Here is a 20,161-nt window from a genome sequence, read left to right as displayed (position 1 = left end):
CACAAGGTTCTTTCTGTTCTTTGAGATCCTGGTTCTCCTTTAGCAAAGCATCTATCTCTCCATCCTTTACTTCCTCACAAGGTTCTTTAGGTTCTGTGAGACCCTGGTTCTCCTTTAGCAAAGCATCTATCCCTCCATCCTTTACTTCCTCACAAGGTTCTTTAGGTTCTGTGAGACCCTGGTTCTCCTTTAGCAAAGCATCTATCCCTCCATCCTTTACTTCCTCACAAGGTTCTTTAGGTTCTGTGAGATCCTGGTTCTCCTTTAGCAAAGCATCTATCTCTCCATCCTTTACTTCCTCACAAGGTTCTTTAGGTTCTGTGAGATCCTGGTTCTCCTTTAGTGAAGCTTCTATCTCTCCATCATTTACTTCCTCACAAGGTTCTTTAGGTTCTGGGAGATCCTGGTTCTCCTTTAGCAAAGCATCTATCTCTCCATCATTTACTTCCTCACAAGGTTCTTTAGGTTCTGTGAGATCCTGGTTCTCCTCGAGCAAAGCATCTATCTCTCCATCCTTGAGTTCCTCACAAGGTTCTTTAGGTTCTGTGAGATCCTGGTTCTCCTTTAGCAAAGCATCTATCTCTCCATCCTTTACTTCCTCACAAGGTTCTTTAGGTTCTGTGAGATCCTGGTTCTCCTTTAGTGAAGCTTCTATCTCTCCATCATTTACTTCCTCACAAGGTTCTTTAGGTTCTGTGAGATCCTGGTTCTCCTCGAGCAAAGCATCTATCTCTCCATCCTTGACTTCCTCACAAGGTTCTTTAGGTTCTGGGAGATCCTGGTTCTCCTTTAGCAAAGCATCTATCTCTCCATCATTTACTTCCTCACAAGGTTCTTTAGGTTCTGTGAGATCCTGGTTCTCCTCGAGCAAAGCATCTATCTCTCCATCCTTTACCCATCTCAGGTTCAGGTTCTCCAAGTCATCCCTCAAGATGTTCCGCTCAATCTCCATACAAACATTTACTTCCTCAAAATGTTCCTTCTGTTCTTTAAGATCCTGGTTCTCCTTTAGCAAAGCATCTATCCCTCCATCCTTTACTTCCTCACAAGGTTCTTTAGGTTCGGTGAGATCCTGGTTCTCCTTTAGTGAAGCTTCTATATCTCCATCCTTTATTTCCTCAAAAGGTTCTTTAAGTTCAGTGAGTTCCTGGTTCTCCTCTAGCAACGCATCTATCTTTCCATCCTTGACTTCCTCAAAAGGTTCTTTAGGTTCTGTGAGATCCTGGTTCTCCTTTAGCAACGCATCTATTTCTCCATCCTTTACTTCCTCACAAGGTTCTTTAGGTTCTGTGAGATCCTGGTTCTCCTTTAGCAAAGCATCTATCTCTACATCCTTTACTTCCTCACAAGGTTCTTTAGGTTCTGTGAGGTCCTGGTTCTCCTCGAGCAAAGCATCTATCTCTCCATCCTTTACTTCCTCACAAGGTTCTTTAGGTTCTGTGAGATCCTGGTTCTCCTCGAGCAAAGCATCTATCTCTCCATCCTTGACTTCCTCACAAGGTTCTTTAGGTTCTGTGAGATCCTGGTTCTCCTTTAGCAAAGCGTCTATCTCTCCATCCTTGACTTCCTCACAAGGTTCTTTAGATTCTGTGAGTTCCTGGTTCTCCTTTAATAAAGTATCTATCTCTCCATCCTTGACTTCCTCACAAGGTTCTTTAGGTTCGGTGAGATCCTGGTTCTCCTTTAGTGAAGCTTCTATATCTCCATCCTTGACTTCCTCACAAGGTTCTATAGGTTCTGTGAGTTCCTGGTTCTCCTTTAGCAAAGCATCTATCTCTCCATCCTTGACTTCCTCACAAGGTTCTTTAGGTTCGGTGAGATCCTGGTTCTCCTTTAGTGAAGCTTCTATATCTCCATCCTTGACTTCCTTACAAGGTTCTTTAAGTTCTGTGAGATCCTGGTTCTCCTTTAGCAAAGCATCTATCTCTCCATCCTTGACTTCCTCACAAGGTTCAGTGAGATCCTGGTTCTCCTTTAGCAACGCATCTATTTCTCCATCCTTTACTTCCTCACAAGGTTCTTTAGGTTCTGTGAGGTCCTGGTTCTCCTTTAGCAAAGCATCTATCCCTCCATCCTTTACTTCCTCACAAGGTTCTTTAGGTTCTGTGAGGTCCTGGTTCTCCTTTAGCAAAGCATCTATCTCTACATCCTTTACTTCCTCACAAGGTTCTTTAGGTTCGGTTAGATCCTGGTTCTCCTTGAGCAAAGCATCTATCTCTCCATCCTTTACTTCCTCACAAGGTTCTTTAGGTTCTGTGAGATTCTGGTTCTCCTCTAGCAAAGCATCTATCTCTCCATCCTTTACTTCCTCACAAGGTTCTTTAGGTTCTGTGAGATCCTGGTTCTCCTCTAGCAAAGCATCTATCTCTCCATCCTTTACTTCCTCACAAGGTTCTTTAGGTTCTGTGAGATCCTGGTTCTCCTCGAGCAAAGCATCTATCTCTCCATCCTTGAGTTCCTCACAAGGTTCTTTAGGTTCTGTGAGATCCTGGTTCTCCTTTAGCAAAGCATCTATCTCTCCATCCTTTACTTCCTCACAAGGTTCTTTAGGTTCTGTGAGATCCTGGTTCTCCTTTAGTGAAGCTTCTATCTCTCCATCATTTACTTCCTCACAAGGTTCTTTAGGTTCTGTGAGATCCTGGTTCTCCTCGAGCAAAGCATCTATCTCTCCATCCTTGACTTCCTCACAAGGTTCTTTAGGTTCTGGGAGATCCTGGTTCTCCTTTAGCAAAGCATCTATCTCTCCATCATTTACTTCCTCACAAGGTTCTTTAGGTTCTGTGAGATCCTGGTTCTCCTCGAGCAAAGCATCTATCTCTCCATCCTTTACCCATCTCAGGTTCAGGTTCTCCAAGTCATCCCTCAAGATGTTCCGCTCAATCTCCATACAAACATTTACTTCCTCAAAATGTTCCTTCTGTTCTTTAAGATCCTGGTTCTCCTTTAGCAAAGCATCTATCCCTCCATCCTTTACTTCCTCACAAGGTTCTTTAGGTTCTGTGAGATCCTGGTTCTCCTTTAGTGAAGCTTCTATATCTCCATCCTTTATTTCCTCAAAAGGTTCTTTAAGTTCAGTGAGTTCCTGGTTCTCCTCTAGCAACGCATCTATCTTTCCATCCTTGACTTCCTCAAAAGGTTCTTTAGGTTCTGTGAGATCCTGGTTCTCCTTTAGCAACGCATCTATTTCTCCATCCTTTACTTCCTCACAAGGTTCTTTAGGTTCTGTGAGATCCTGGTTCTCCTTTAGCAAAGCATCTATCTCTACATCCTTTACTTCCTCACAAGGTTCTTTAGGTTCTGTGAGGTCCTGGTTCTCCTCGAGCAAAGCATCTATCTCTCCATCCTTTACTTCCTCACAAGGTTCTTTAGGTTCTGTGAGATCCTGGTTCTCCTCGAGCAAAGCATCTATCTCTCCATCCTTGACTTCCTCACAAGGTTCTTTAGGTTCTGTGAGATCCTGGTTCTCCTTTAGCAAAGCGTCTATCTCTCCATCCTTGACTTCCTCACAAGGTTCTTTAGATTCTGTGAGTTCCTGGTTCTCCTTTAATAAAGTATCTATCTCTCCATCCTTGACTTCCTCACAAGGTTCTTTAGGTTCGGTGAGATCCTGGTTCTCCTTTAGTGAAGCTTCTATATCTCCATCCTTGACTTCCTCACAAGGTTCTTTAGGTTCTGTGAGTTCCTGGTTCTCCTTTAGCAAAGCATCTATCTCTCCATCATTGACTTCCTCACAAGGTTCTTTAGGTTCGGTGAGATCCTGGTTCTCCTTTAGTGAAGCTTCTATATCTCCATCCTTGACTTCCTTACAAGGTTCTTTAAGTTCTGTGAGATCCTGGTTCTCCTTTAGCAAAGCATCTATCTCTCCATCCTTGACTTCCTCACAAGGTTCAGTGAGATCCTGGTTCTCCTTTAGCAACGCATCTATTTCTCCATCCTTTACTTCCTCACAAGGTTCTTTAGGTTCTGTGAGGTCCTGGTTCTCCTCTAGCAAAGCGTCCATCTCTCTTTTGGTCTTTTGGCACCACTTGAGGAGCTCTAAATATTTCTTGTTCAGCTCCTCATTGGTTAAGACTCTCTTCTCCTCCTTCTTAGAGGCCTGTTCCTGCATCTTCTCCTCCTTCTCGTCCTTCAGGTCTTCCTCCTCCGTCTGAGAGGCCTGGTCCTGCATATTCTCCTCATTCTTTTTTCTTAAACTCCTCTCCAGCTCCAGCTTCCCGTCCTGAACCTGTTTCTTCAGAAGCTGGATCATAAACTCATGTACTTTGCAGCCCTTTGGTTTCACTGGAGGCTGATCTTTCTTCAGAGGAACTTCTGAAGGAACATCTGATGGAATATCTGAAGAACTGACCGCCAGCTGCTCTCTGTTGTCCTCCATCTCTATGAATGAGCTGCTGTTTAGCTAACAGGGGCTAAATGTACTTCTTGGACTTTAAGGTCTAGTGAATTGACTAAGTGTTGTTCACCTGTGAATATGACCTGACTAAACTATACGTGAAAGTATCCTAATGTTTGCTGACCACAAACCCTGTTTCTGCTGCTCATGCTGTGATGACCTGTCTCTCAGATATACCTGTAGACTCTGCAGACTCTCACAGACTCTGTATATTCTCAGAGACCAAAGCCAGTGGTGAGGTCATCATTCTGAAGGTTCCATCTCAGAGACCAAAGCCAGTGATGAGGTCACCAGTCTGAAGGTTCCATTCTAGATAAGGAGTGATTGACAGCAGCTGACCGTGCTGTTGCCTGGCAACGCTGTTTTGTTCAAATCATATTAAGAAATGTAAACATCAATAAAAAATACTTTATTGATCCCTAAACACAGGAAGTTAAAGTACTGAGCCAGGCCCGGTTCTACGGTGGTGCATAGGCATTCAGTGTCTCTCAGTTTAAAGTAGAGACACTACATACTGATATACACCTGAACATCAGCAGGAGAGGACTATATATAGTAGAGACATTACATAGGCCTACTGGTATACACCTGGACATCAGCAGGAGAAGACTATATATAGTAGAGACACTACATAGGCCTACTGGTATACACCTGGACATCAGCAGGACAGGACTCTTTAAACTAGAGGCTCTACATACTGATGTACACCTGAACATCAGCAGGAGAGGACTCTTTAAAGTAGAGACACTACATACTGATATACACCTGAACAACAGCAGGAGAGGACTCTTTAAAGTAGAGACACGAGATACTGAAATTAAACGAGCGACCTCCAGAAGTGTTCTTCACTTATTATCATTTAGTTTTCGTGTAGAGATGAAACTGGAGGCAGTTTACAAAGACTCTACAGAGAGATTAAACTCTGCTGTGTGCAGCTATCAGGCAGGCCTGCTTTAATTGGCTCGATTCAATCAATTAGCATTTAATTTGGGGAAATCCCTGTGGAGCAGTTTAATCAATCCCTATGACTCTCATGCACTTTAGATTAGTTCTCCAAGCTCTTTTAATAATATTTTGCATACAAAAGGACAAGAAATGGCACAACACACTTTTTCCCATACAAAAGTATTCATAGATTTGTTAAAGCCTCTGTGATTGTTTTAAAATGACTACTACTTAGATATATGAATCACCTCCTAGATAATTATGTATTTACATTTAAAGCCTGCTTTAATTATTAAAGGGCAGGTTTCTGTCTGCATTTACATTTGTACATATTCCCAGATCATTGACATAATCATCGGGGCAACAAGACACAATTAAAACTGCATGAAACAAGGAGGTCAGGGTGTCTGTCTGCAGGATTACAGAAAAACTACCTGTCAGATATAAATGAAACTTGGTGTCAGAGTGTAAGATGAACCAAGGAAGAACACTTTACATTTTGAAGCATATCGGAATAACAGGGAGGATAATACACTTACTTTTTTTTTTTGTAGCAGGGGCGTTTCCTGGACCTGGAAGAATTTGTGGCTTAGCCCACAGTGGTTGCGCCAGAGATTTTCTTTAGGGGGTGCTGTGGGGTAGCTTGACGTTTCATAGAGGTTGCTCAAACATGTGGGGTTTTCTCATTAAGGTACCAGGCGCTTCAGTGGAACTTTCTACTGCAACACTCCACACGCCCATACACAGTGTACCTGTGGCGGTTACAAGGAAGGCTCGATAATCAGCTCACGGCATATAGGTGTAAGCAGGGGTAAAGCGCAAAAGTGGGGGGGGCAGACCTCACCTCCTCTAGGGGCGGAAGATCTTTTTTTAATATTGAAGTTAAATGCATCAATCTGTTGCACTTAGAGAGCAACATTAAGAGATCTATGGATACATCTCTCAACACCCATATGAAACAGAACTGTAAACAGATTTACTTTTTCGTTATGATATTTTACAAATCATTCCCCTTTTAAACTGTATTCTTGTTTTACTGTCATACAGTATTTCATATCTGTTTTTAATTTATTCTCTTAATTTTTTGTACAACAATAATGATCATATGAAGCTGTGCCTCGGAAATAATCTTTTGAATAATTCGTGACCAAACCGTTTGAGACCCGCTGAGATAACTTACACTAAAGTTAACTATCTAAACACTGAGAGAGTCCTTGTTTAGCTCACTGAGCCTCTCAGTCTGACAGGAGAGGACTCTCCTCTCCAGCTTGTTGTGGAACAAACAGCTCCTTATGTCCGTTAGTGTAGCTAGCACCAGATGCTAACAACACAGTCCCTGCTGACACCGGTGCTTGCTCTCGCTCGCTTGCTCAATCACACTAGACTAGACCGACAACTTTTTGGTGCTTGAAACAAATCGGATTCTGGAGCTTAGAGGCGGCTCCGCTGCGGTGTGAACAGGAAAAAACGGTGCTTTTCAAGCTCCAGCTCCGAAGCGGCCCTGGAACCGCGTTGGTGTGAAAGGGGTATTAGACTCTCAGGAACCACAGCCTGAAGCAGAGCCACAACCCACTGCTCAGGTGGGACTCCCAGCAGCTTGTAATGAAGCCTTCCGAGTAAATCATGTTTACAATCGCAACTGGATACATCTTGTGACGTCACAGCCACTATCGTCTGCAACTTCCGTTAGGCTCAGACGGCAAAATTAATCATTAATTAATTAATTAATTATGAATTATTAAAAATTATTTTAGCCATGAACAGGCACAATGATATGTAAGGAATGAAACTGCCATTTCATTTTGGTGCAAAAACATGCACTTCAGTGGGTCTTTAAGGGTAAAATGCCACTGGCCCTCCGGGCCGGTGGAATTGTATTATCACTGGCCCCACCATTGTAACCACTGGCCCGGAGCATTCGTCCAAAAAAAATCGACTAATAATGAAGAAAATTAACACATTTGTTGCAATAGTAATTTATTTATTATTATTAATTTATTATTACATTACTACTTGTAGTACAACATTTTAATCATCAGTTCTTCCTCACTTTCCTCAATTGATCATATTTGGTTTCTTAAAATAATTATATTGTGGTCATTGTTAAAACATTTCTGCTATTATTATGAGTATTATTATTTGTATAATGCGCTTTCTGCCGTCATTAGGAGTTAGAAATGTAATGGCTATGTCGTAGATTAGATTAGAACCTTCATTATCCTAAACTGCTGGGACATTTCCCTATAGCCAATACCTTTTATATTTTCTACTCTTCACTTACTTGTCAGCATAGGTCGGCATTGATGTACAGAGCCGACAGAAGACCTTGTTTATATTGGCATCATATTGAGAGGTGCAGTGATGCGTCATAAAACCAGGAAGTAAGCCGCTGGTTCCCTCGACAAAAAAGCAATGGGACTTCTCCACAGGGTTTTGGAAAATAGCTGGAAATAAAGTCTGTGGAAAACGAACCTGTTTGATAAATGCAGGTTTTGTTCAGCCGGATAATCTCCACATGTCTACCCTACTTTTATAATTTTCGAATCATAAATCTAATCGATAGATTATAAAAGGGTTTTAGGACTTGTCACTGCACCATAGAAGCCAACTCCATCGATCAAGCTGGCTGAAACGTTCTCTCCCTCTTCTTCTCATACTCCCTGTCACTCTCCTTTAACTCCTCCGGTGACTTTCTTTTATTTGAAGATTGTTTTTTGCCCGGCGCTTGGCCGGTTACCGCTGGTATTAAAAACATTTTGGCGAATGGTTAGGTGGCGCGATAGTCTGTAGTGAAGGAGCGCGCTCCCGCTCACGGGAGCCTGCTCGCGCTGCGCTCCGCAGCAAACAGCTGTTTGCTTTTCACCCAACAATGACAAGCGACTCACGAAACGCTATGTTGTAGCGTTGATAAACGAAACAATTTAACTAAATTGATAGTCAAAATACCAATACCACAGGAAACATTTTTTTTTAAACAATATTTTTAGTGGCCCGAGCGGGCAAGTGGAAAGTACGTTATGCTGGCCCGGGGTGTCTAAATAGTGCTTCCGGGCCAGCGGGCCACTTATAATGTCGAGCCCTGGGGTAGTACATGTGTTTATAGGTCCTGCCCTCTGGAGCATACATATAAGACTAACATTCCTGACAATATATCTCAATAGTCATCTTTTCTGGTGTAAATGCCTTTTTAATAATAACATTTTTGAATGGAACATTCTCAACACGAATGCATCAATCCAAATAAATATAACTTAAATATGTGGGAAAATACTGTGTTTGAAATGTATAATTGAAATGAGATGTTAGCTTTTTGTTTTGATATATATATATATTGTATTCCAGTCTCCCTTCAGATATGTTAAGTGGCATGTAATTCAACACAATGCTGCTCACCTCCTTCAAAGTGAAATTAAAAACCTCTGCATTTTCTAAATAGATATTAACATTACTTAATGTCAGCTTTGTAAAAAAAAAAACATAAAAAATATTATTTACAATGGACTACGCTTAGCTAACAGGCTAATTTCCACCACTCATGGACCACACTCACCTTTTCTCTTGAAATACTGGGTGACATAATGTCTTCCTTTAGTCCCTCTCTCTTTTCTTTCTCTCCTTTCTTTTCTTTTTGAAAGCCTGACTTTGTGAGTCATTGAGACATGGTGTTGTACCCTTAAAAAGGGAAATAGTGAGTGAGAGAAGTGAAGACATACAATCACACAGCTCCCGCCTTCACTCGTCTGAATCGAGCCATCTTTAAAATGAAGCTTGTACATTTACAATGAATACACTCAAATTTCAGGACTAATAATTATGACTAAATTCTCCTTTATCTTTAGCTCTTTAACAGTGGTAAAAAACATATGTATGGACATGTGAATGCAAAAGTGCCTAGCTTAGCTGCTAATAACATGACAAACGGTCAGATTCAGCGGCACCACAAGGTATACAGCAGCTAGCTTCAATGACCACAAAGTTAGCCAGAGTTAGCAAGAACCTTCAAACAATACGACAAAGTGCAAAATACACACTTTCCTCTCACAACGAACCACGGTGATGTAATACAGATGACATATATAACATGGGTTGATAGATGTATAGTGCTTTGTATACTGTAATTACCTTAAAAAGGGAAATAGTGAGTGGGAGAAGTGAATACATACAATCACGCAGCTCCCGCCTTCGCTCGTCGCCCCAAGGCATTACCAACAGATTAACGCACAATCAGCCCATACAGTAGGATACATCTATCTCTCAGAATAGACTAGTCTTGTCTGTTGCAATGGCACACACGTAAGTATTAGCATCCCTGCTCACATGCTAGAAAGTGCCGTTAGGAGGCGGAGGTGGGACCAAACCATTACATGTAAATAGAGGGGTTTGTACAGAGGCTTTGGATAATTAACTTTTGGAAGAAAATAAGTTAAATGAATTGTAAGTTTAGTGAGTACATTATCAATATAACGTTATATTAATGTTAATTATTGATGAAAGATGAAAGGTTACTTAAACATTTTTTTCTTAATGTTCTAAAATTGTTTGGACCCCGTGGTGAGGGTGTTTGGGGTGGCCAATAGGGTGGCCAGGATTCAGCTGGGGGTGGCCATGGCCACTCCCAGCCACCCCCCAGCTCCACCACTGCTTATAGGGGGACAGTGTTGCTGAGCCTGAAGATGGATATGTTGGTCCTGGCACCAGGGGGAGGGACAACTGATTTAGTATGAATAGCTGATAAACATGTACCTGCATTTAATGTCAGCTAAAAGAGCAGTGAAATGAAAAACCGCTGAATTTTCTGTGAAGATATTAACAGTAGCCTACTTAATGTCAGCTTAGTCACATGCTTTCACTCTGCTAGAAAAGTGCTGCGTTTGGAGGCAGGAGTCTTAGGACCAAACCATTACATGTAAATAGAGGGGCGTGTACAGAGGCTTTGGATAATTAACTTTTGGAAGAAAATAAGTTAAATGAATCGTAAGTTTAGTGAGTAGCCTACTACGCAATATAACGTTATATTAATGTTAATTATTTATGAAAGGGTACTTACATTTTTTTTCTTAATGTTCTAAACATTTTGGGGCCCCCTGCTAGTCATGGGCCCTTAGAATCGTCCTAACCTTTCACCCCCTTACGGCGCCCCTGCCTGTAACACTCTCCAAACTACGACGTCGCCGTGACGTCTGACATTGTCCTGACGTCGCCGGTATTCTACTTCAACCCATTCAAAATTGATGGAGGCGTTGGCGCACGTTGACACGTTAGTTCTCCGCTCAGTCAGCTTAGTTATCTGTTCTTTGCCCCTAATCACACCTCATACCAGCATGGTAAATCCTCACATGTTCAAGTATTGCCTTGATATCGGGATGGTTTAGTCTATCTATTGAAGAATGTTGATTATTCTCTCTGAACTAGCTAAATATGGAGCAGAGTTCTTCAGAATTGATTGTTGCATCTCAACCGTGTGGTCAGATCGTGGCCCGTGACATGTCTTGTGAATTCTCTGGCCGAAGCTCCAAATAAACCGTCAGTGTTTGCCACCAAAGATCAAGCTCTCCTCGTGTCTCTCTGAGTCCCGACTCCAATTGCTTCAGAAGTTTCCCGCACAGTCATGACAACTATGCAGTTTCTTTATTGGCTGCAATGTTCATTGGCTTCAATATCATATTTGTCCAGTGTAGGATTAATATCTGGTTTGCTTTGGGGGGACAATGCTTCACATGATGCCAGAAAGGAAACAAAATTAAATAGAATAGGTCGACTAAAATCCTATAAAAAAGAGGTGTATTAATACAATGCTGCATTGATTTGGAGTCACATTGTGGTACAGTAGATAGGCTACATAGATTGGTAAAATGATAAATCAAAAAAGCACAGCACTGGCTCAGTGAACTATAGAAACTAAGCTTTCTTTAAATAGCCTTTCCACAAGCTTCCTGTTGGTTGTTTTAGCAGAATACCTTGTGGCAGTGACTCTTTCTTGAGAAGTCAACCAGCTCTCTTTTAATATAGATCTATAACATCTGTCATTAACTGTGTTGTGGTGTGATCGCAGCATTTGATGGGTTAATTTGTGTTTGAGTCAGTTGGTGTGTTCTTCTTTTAACACCAGATGGAGCTGTGTACAAACTGCTGACTGTTAATGAGCTAGTTTGGCAGTACATTGCATATCATGACATTTATCTATTAACATTTTTAATGTCTTACAGGTTTTTTCGATGACACCAAGAGTGACTTCAAACAAGTATTGAAGATGAATCCAGATTTTGAAGATGCCAAAGTGAGCCTGAAACAGACACTTCTGGACCAGCAGCACAAGATAGACAGGGGATACTGACAACTCCATAAACTATAGAATTTACCTTTTTATAAATCCTGAAATCTGTTGGCTTGAAGAAACAATCTGTGAAGTTTTGTCAAATTATTTCCAATAATGTACAGCTATTGTATAGAAAATTGGAATTGTATTTGATCTGAACATGAACCCTTTGATTAAAGATATCAGAATGAAGATGAACGTTAAAACAAACACAAACCACATAAAAAATAACCTACACAAGGAACAGAAACAATGAAAATAAAACTATTGCTGCAAAAACATTCAGTTAGAACCTATTAAACCAAGTAGAAATCCCACAGGGATGGGTGCAACATTTTGATATGGTTTTTGTTAAGCAGAGCATTGATTATTCCTTCTTCTGCACTGACTCAACGCTCTTCCAGTTGGAACATATTGTGATGGCCTGAACATATATCATTGCATAATTGGACAGAGCAGACTAATCGACCCGGGTAGAACGATGAGCTCGGGTTTTACTGTCTGTAATAAATTTTAGTGCATCATCTTGCAAGGAGGTTTGAGAATATGCACAAACAATAATCAAATATTAGATTACAGTCATAATAAAGAGGCTCAAAGGCAAAAATCAACAAATGAACATGTGGTTTTAAGGAAAAGTGGAATTTATTATTAATTGTGGATTATTTTGTTGCTTCTTGAAATATAAAAATGTAATATGTGTATAATATCAAATACAAATCTACTTTTGCTGAACAATAAATACTTTTTTGACACTACTGAAGAATGTGTGTCTTTCCTTTCCATACATATGTTTTTACAATATGTTCTTAATAAACTAGGCATACATCAGCTCACCCTGTGTGTGTGTGTGTGTGTGTGTGTGTGTGTGTGTGTGTGTGTGTGTGTGTGTGTGTGTGTGTGTGTGTGTGTGGAGAATCCTTAACAAGCCTCACCTGTGCTTTGTCGTTAAGTGGAATATAAAGCAACTGCTGATGTCTCAGTTAATCATCCAGTCCCCTTCCTTTGAGACTTGTGTTTTTGTTGGAAGGTGTGCTGGACATTGACACACTCTGATACTGACTGTATTCTTTTTGGTTTTGCTGCTTACAAACTACACCATGCTGAGGCTTGGGAGAATGTAAGTTACATTTCTTGTAGATTTCTTTCTATGTGTGTACTTAATTGTCTCTAAATGATGTGTTTTATGTATTCAAGCTTGTTATGGATGGCAGCAGCTATCATCTTGGGTCAAGCCAGGCCTAATTTGAAGCTACATTTGCAATCAAGTAAGCTTCAATTCTCATTAAGTCATCTTATACAGCATATTAACTCGGTTTAAATTCTCCTCACAAGCCTTTTCTTTTAACAGGCAGTGGGTTAAGGTCTGACTGTGCCGCAAATGTAATGAGACTCTCGTTGGACAAGGCTTTAGCAGTGGGAAACCAGCTTGAGGTGGAGGCTATCAGTAAGTACTTACACTGCTAATAATGAGCTGATTGGTTCATCACTTAGGAAAGGGGTCCCTGACCAAGCTTTCTCCCCTCAGATGGCACCAAGCACATTTTGTTGACACCTAGTATGGCTGCTCAGTGTGGATACAGCATGGAGTCTGACCCATGGGGTAATACCAGAATCTACACCTCCCTGATGGGCTGCTTTGTGGACAACAAGGTTTGTTTTGAGCTAAAGTGGTTTAACAGCATTCAATGTCATTTTCTATGAAGTTTAGTTGGGGCCACATGTGCTAATTCTGTCTCGAGTGATTGAATTAATGGCTCAACAAGCACATGGTTGCGCCCATTTTTGTGTTTCCCTGAGTTTTTATATTTAACCCCTTACCCTTAAAAGACACAAAGTACATTTCCTTTTTTGTTTGGTACATCCCTAAGATATTAACACTGCTCCACTCAAAACTGTATTCCTCAATTAATCTACTAGGTACTTTCTTGACTCATTTGTTGCATACACAAATATCCATTTAGACTTCAAATGTGTCCCTGAAGGCAAGGATATTACATTTTCAATGAAAAAAAAAAGCTGGAACCAAAGAATATTAGGGATTTTCTCTTAATTTGTTGTTATATATTTATAGGATGATGCTACATTTAACGTTGGCTTGAGACTCCAGATGTATGGCGAGAATCCATCAGACGTGTTCAGTCATGACGTGTATCAGACTTGCAGCTACACTCGCTGGGCCTCCAGGGAGATCCTCTGCGACAGGAACTACATGGAAGTAGGTCATCTTTACATTGATGATTCCACCATCTTGTGTGTATGGAAACAAATGCTATAACCACCATTTTCTGTTTTAGGTTTCGCACCACATGGCTAACCTTGATGCTGAAGCTAAGGGTCAGACTCGGGATGGTAAAGACGACAAGCTCAACGCCAATCCTGAAGTATGTTGAATTAAACTGTTCAGATACTACAGTTTAATTCCTCCCTACACCAATGAGGATTTAATCATTATTTGTTCTTTCCTGTAGGCCTCTGGTGCATCACAAGGTATCTGGAAGATGACGTTTTACACCCCAGAACCAGTGGCCATGGTGCTGCAAGAGGCTGAACAAGCCGGCTACGCTGCCAAAACTACCTCTAGTCGTCTGGTTATACGAAGCCCGTACAATACAGCAGAGACTTATTCAGAGGATGTAAGCAACACACTCCTATACAGTGTTTCTTTCCTTTCCCTCCTTGTCAAGTATATTAAACCTCTCCTCTCTTTAGGTGGCTGGAGTCCCCATGGAAGTTTTCAGGGTGAGCGCCTACTACATGGCACCACAGGGTCTGAATGTAGTGAACTTGGCAGCTGCTTGTCCCAAAGGTGAGTCCTGAGCAACATATTGCCTTCACAGTAAGCTTAATAGTTGCAGAGTTAACCTCAACGGCTCCATTTTGTAATTAACAGGTGGCGTCCTCTTCACCGAGGATATGATTTCTTGGCACGTACCTCGCCGTGTGACTCCTCTGTTGGACGGCAGAATTACAGTCTCAGAAATGCACATGGGCATCAACGGGCAGAGGCTTGATAGATCTCAGATGGTCGCACGGGGGTACACACTGAGCACCACAGACTTCCACATCGTCGTCGAGATCCGAGTGGGCTCGCCTGATGGTTACTACAAGGTTGGGGGAAATCTCTAGATTAGAAATGCAAGAGTCACTAGTGCATTTGCATGTTTTATTGAAATGTCATGAATTATTGCAGAGCCATGCCCCAGATGACCAGTACCACATCACCTACTTCGTGGAGCCCATGCTAGAGGTACTGTGGAGGGAAGATGACACCCAAGATGATACCAGATACAAGGTTTTGTTCCCCATCATGACCCCTTTGATGCCTCAATCTCCCCAAATCCAGGATGGTAAGTCACATTTTGTAGTGAGTATGAACAAAATGTTGGCGACCAAAAAGAGGTTAGACTTTTTCCTAGCTTTGGATCAACAAGTCTGACACAAACTCGAGGTCTGTTTCAGTGGTCATTTTTGCCAAAATGGTGTGTTTGTATAGGAATTCAAGAAAGCCAAGTACAGTATAATCCACTTTTGCTTACAAAGAGTGCCTTTTTTAATTGTGTTTTTTTTTTTTTTTTAAAGTAGCACTCAAGCCAACTACTCAATTGTTCTTTATCAATGTTGAGGCTGGTTTAAAATTTGTAAACCTGCCACTTTCTGTTCCTCAGACACTGTCCCAGAGACTCGGGTGTTCAGCGTTCTCTTGGGAACCTTCCTCCATGACGTTGAGCTGAGGAACATCACCTTCTCCACCGGGGTCCTCACTGTTGAGGAGAGCAATGCCAAAGGCTTCACAGTCCAGGAACACAGCTTGGCTAATGGCTCCAAGAGCTTCTCTCTTCAAGTGCCCTTTGATGCCGATGTTGTCTTAAAACATGTATGTGACAAGATACAAAATATAACTTTGTACCATGATATTTTCAGTGTCGCTGAGCTTTTATTTCATTTGTTGCAGAATCCTGAGCGCATGGTTACATCCTACTTCCTCCCTCTGATCTTTGGGTTGATCATCCTGCCTGAAGAAACTCCTTTTGCTCTCCCGGTCGACTTGCAGGCCTCTCTGCAGGATGTTGGTGAGATCATATTGAATTTGCTTTTGACAATATCTTTAAAGCTACACAATCAAATGGATAATTCATGTTTTGCTGCTTTAGTGCTACCCATCATGGCTGGCACCTGTGACCAGAACCAGTTTTACATCAGTGTGAAGTTCGGGAGTCATGACTCTAATTTCAAGGCTATCGTTGGACCTCGAGAGCTGACGGCTGAGATGGCTGAAGACTACAATTTCTATGAGAACGGCACACACCTCAGCCTCATTCTGCCATACACTGCCAAGGACGCTGTTTTCGAGGTATGTCAAAACTACAACATCCCACCATAGATCTTCTGCATTGGCCAACTTTTCTTTCTTTTCCACAGCTGCTCACTGCAGAATCAGTCAAATCCAGAATTGACCTGCTTCTGTTGGATCGTACAAACGACTGGGTGCTTGCTGATCTCTATCTGGCTTGCTACTTCCCCTTAAAAGCAACTGGTAAGATGTGACATCTAAGTATATTTGCTGCTTTAATTGATAGATTTTTGTTGCTTTACACATTGCCTGCTTCTTCCTCCAGAGTGCCACCCCAATGGCACAATGACCGCTGTGGCTGTGAAGGTTGAATCGACTCGTAATCTGGAGCCAAGTCAGCTGACGCTAAAGGACCAGTCCTGCACACCACAGTTCAGCGACGATCGCTTTGCATATTTCTCCTTCAGTGTGGATACCTGTGGAACCACCAGAACGGTGAGTGTGAAATCACATTTAAATATCAAAAGTTTTTTTTGTAAAATGTTTATATATTTTGTTGTTAAATAGTTCTTTGACAACTACATGATGTATGAAAATGAGATCCGCCTGTCTTACAACAACGCCAAAGGAGCAGCCAACACATCACCAGTTGATCCTGATTACAGGTAAAATATTTGATTCTGTATAATTGGAGATGAACACCTTCAATGTATGCGTTTATATATTTTATTTTTCCCCTAATAGGCAAACCATTTCCTGCTTCTATGTGGTCAATGAGACTCGGACTGTTGCCTTCAGCGCTAAACCAAGAACCTTTGAGCCCGCTGCAGAGATCGGCACCGGGCAGCTGATGGTGCAGATGAGGCTAGCCCAAGGCATGGTGGAATTTTACAACATCTTGTTCATGCATACAAAACACTGTAAATGTCCAGGCCTCCTTTCTCTAACGGGACTCTTCTCCTGCAGATCCATCCTACGAGCTCTTCTACCAAGCAGAGGATTATCCAGTGGTGAAATATCTGCGGCAGCCTCTGTATTTTGAGGTGGAGCTGATGCATTCTACCGACCCGCACTTGGAAATCATTGCTGAGAACTGTTGGGCAACCCTTTATGAAGATAGGACATCTCTGCCAAGCTGGGACATCATTGTGGACAGGTAATGTTGTGCAAAACTAACTACTTCCCTCAGTTTCTTTGCAACATGTTCTCCACTTATGTAATATTGACTAAGACCTTTGGTCAGAAGTGAGTTGTGTAAACACTGTCTTAATGATCCACTAAAACATTCTAATTTCATTTGTTTAACTTCTGCTTTATTTTAACTTTCGAATTTCTCCACTAGCTGTGAGAATCGCGATGACAGCTATGCCACAGTTTTCCATCCCGTTGTGAGTGACTCAAGAGTTTTAGTCCCGTCCCACATCAAGCGCTTCTCTGTAAAGATGTTCACTTTCACTAAAGATGACGAGGTTCTGAAAGACCAGGTAAGACGTGTAAATCCAAATCAGGAGTCTTTTGGCCACTGCTGAATGTAGCCCTGTGTAACAAATCATCCTGTCTGTCCACAGATCTATGTCCACTGTGATGCAGTGATTTGTGACACAAGCAGCCAGGCAGATGGTTCCTGCAGAGGCCAGTGTGTGCATCCTCCAGGTCAGAGCTACTCAAGACCTGCAGGTGTAAAAAGGGGTAAGTGATTGAGTCTGATCAAATGTAGTCGATCTGGATGTGCAGCTGGTAATCTTTACTTGTTTTGCAGAGCGAAGAAGCACCGACTCAACACGCCGAAAGCAGATCTCCTCTGGGGCAATTATTCTGTCTAACCTCTGAATATTTTCTGAAGTGTTTACATTTTGTCATTTGCACCAGTTTTATCAATGAATGTACTGTACTGCCTTTTATATTGATGGATGACAATAATGACTCACGTATTTTGAAAAATAAACAAATACAAAAAATAAAAGCCACATTTATTCATATAGTCTCTTTTATCAATGTGTTGCATCTTCTGTGGTCAATTGGAAATTACATATTAGTAAAAGCAGGTTCTGTGTCAACCAGTACCCTCATAACTCCAACAAAATGCAGAGAATCATCAACATATGTAGAAATTATATCTTGTATAATAAACAAACTCAAAATGATAAGTTGTTAGGCGCTAAATTAAATACATTCTGAAGTTATTATTGCCCCATTGATAAGCTCCGCCTACTTGAGACACACTAAAACGTGATTGGATGTTTTTGAGTGTCCTCACTTCCACCTTTAGGAAACGCAACAAACCTTAACATTCAAAGCCAATGGAGCAAGACAACCCTCAAATACTTGGAAATGTTCACCAAGTTTAAAAACCAGAACTTCAAATGTACAGAACAACTGTATACAAAGTTGATCTCTTCCTGCTTACAGTCCAGGTACTGTTTGTTCAATTTTTGGCGATATATAGCAAGTCTGTAGGATGTGTTAGAGCTTATTCTGCTATCAGTCAAATTCTGCTCCCCCGGGAAGATATATCTTTTTTAAATATTGAAGTTAAATGCATCAATCTGGTGCACTTGGAGAGCAAAATTTAAGAGATGTATTTTGTTCTCTCAACACCCATATGAAATATAACTAAACAGATTTTCATTTTCTTTATGGATATCTTACAAATCACTCCCCTTTTAAACTTTATTCTTGTTTTATTGTCATATAGTATTTCATAACTGTTTTTCATTTACTCATAAATGGTGACCAAAACGTTTGAGACCCGCTGAGATAAATAGACTAAAGTTAACTAAACACTCAGTCCCTTACCTCACTGAGTACTGTAGTTATCTCTCAGTCTGACAGGAGAGAGCTCTCACTCATTGTTTTAGAAACAGCTTCTAATATCCTTTAGCGCAGCTAGCTAACCAGATGCTAACAACAATAATGCAAATAGTGAGTTTGGTAGAAATATAGGCTACTGTATAATAGTAAAGTTATTTAAGATGTTTCATCAGTTATTGAAGATGTTACATTATAAATATTCCCCAAAATTATTAAAAAAGCATATTCTTCAAAACTCTTTGCTGTAGTACGACCACCAGGAGTCTATTGATGTGTGTTGTGAGTTTGGTAGTAATAAGCTGTATAATAGTGATTGAATATTATTGTATTCTCTTTTTTCGGAGTTGCACTTTGCAGACTGTCCCTGAGCACTCGTTTCTTCTCTGGCTGCGAATAGAGACCAATGTAATATGTCCAGCTCGGAGGACGGCGCTAATTGGCTTTTTTTTTATCAAAATGTGATAGAAGTTCGTTGACAAGCCTTACCACGGTACGTAGGAGACGTCATTTGTATCTGAATAACGTTTTGTTCATGAGTTATTGTTCCGTGAAATCAGAATCTCGCAATATCGTTCCAACTTTACTGAACTAAGCCAGAAGACCGTCTCATCTCGTAGACTGCTCGGTTTGCTGTTCCTTCACTTTATTTTTATATTTATATACATTTATTTTGGACGAAAACTTAGCGTGAGGAAAGGCAAGTGTGGCGTGAGTGTGTGAGATATGGGTTAATTGCGTGACTCTCACGCTCAATGCGTGAGTGTTGGCAGCCCTGCCGTGTTTATCACAATTCACTCATGGAACTACAGGTTGGGGGTATTGGTCCGCACGGACACACCTGTTGACTGTACCTCCTGTGTACCTACTGTGTTCCCTCCTTTCTCTTCTTCCCTTCTCTTCCCGGATTTCAAGCCGGCGACATGTGCTTTTCTGCTGCTCAAAGCCAACTTTGCACCTTCGATGCACCACCTCCAACTCCCTTCTCTCGGCACTACACTGGTGACCCTGACATAAGTCTCGCAGAAGTTTCCGAGACTGGACCGAACATGGCTAGAAACGCAGTTTTTCTCAAACTGGCAGGGATTTTTGGAGCCGTCCGTGGCTGCCTCGTGCACACGGACTGAGGCTCGGTGCGTCCTCCGCAGAATGCCCGGGGACGTCGCTCGCCATTCCCATATCGTTTCGGCACTGGGGGACAGTAAGCCTTCCGACCACATGGAGACAATACGCGACCTGCTAGGTACGGAAGAACCCGACTTCTTGTTCATGGGACTGTTTCTTCGGGCAACACGTTCTCACTCCCAACATCTACATCTACCTGGAGCTATCTACAACAGCTACCATCTACCTGGAGCTATCTGCAACAGCTACCATCTACCCAGAGCTATCTGCAACAGCTAAC

At 41.5% G+C, this 20,161-nt stretch overlaps 1 protein-coding gene across 1 annotated transcript; it reads left to right on the top strand.

Moving 5' to 3' along the window:
• The first annotated feature begins 12,627 nt into the window (after nucleotides 1-12,627).
• LOC307014716 (uncharacterized protein) lies at nucleotides 12,628-17,925 on the top strand. Its single transcript, XM_079642825.1, has 21 exons — nucleotides 12,628-12,774; nucleotides 12,852-12,922; nucleotides 13,006-13,101; nucleotides 13,183-13,307; nucleotides 13,729-13,872; nucleotides 13,952-14,038; nucleotides 14,126-14,290; nucleotides 14,367-14,463; nucleotides 14,548-14,765; nucleotides 14,848-15,004; nucleotides 15,323-15,531; nucleotides 15,610-15,727; nucleotides 15,809-16,008; nucleotides 16,077-16,191; nucleotides 16,274-16,443; nucleotides 16,516-16,613; nucleotides 16,693-16,823; nucleotides 16,915-17,104; nucleotides 17,291-17,432; nucleotides 17,517-17,637; nucleotides 17,708-17,925. The coding sequence occupies exons 1-21, from the start codon at nucleotides 12,755-12,757 to the stop codon at nucleotides 17,776-17,778; spliced, it is 2,745 nt and encodes a 914-aa protein (XP_079498951.1). The 5' UTR covers nucleotides 12,628-12,754; the 3' UTR covers nucleotides 17,779-17,925.
• The last annotated feature ends 2,236 nt before the right edge of the window (nucleotides 17,926-20,161 follow it).

Source organism: Notothenia rossii, assembly GCF_949606895.1.
Source record: "Notothenia rossii genome assembly, chromosome: 8".
NCBI lineage: Eukaryota > Metazoa > Chordata > Actinopteri > Perciformes > Nototheniidae > Notothenia > Notothenia rossii.
The sequence above is the reverse complement of the archived record's forward strand: the minus strand, read 5'-3'. Positions and strand labels throughout refer to the sequence as shown.

Excerpts from the sequence above, each read along its gene's own strand:
- LOC307014716 (XM_079642825.1), top strand. The coding sequence starts at position 12,755 with ATGCTGAGGCTTGGGAGAAT. Across the intron at positions 14,039-14,125 it reads AGCTCAACGCCAATCCTGAA|GCCTCTGGTGCATCACAAGG; the intron begins GTATGTTGAATT and ends TCTTTCCTGTAG. Across the intron at positions 17,638-17,707 it reads ACCTGCAGGTGTAAAAAGGG|AGCGAAGAAGCACCGACTCA; the intron begins GTAAGTGATTGA and ends CTTGTTTTGCAG.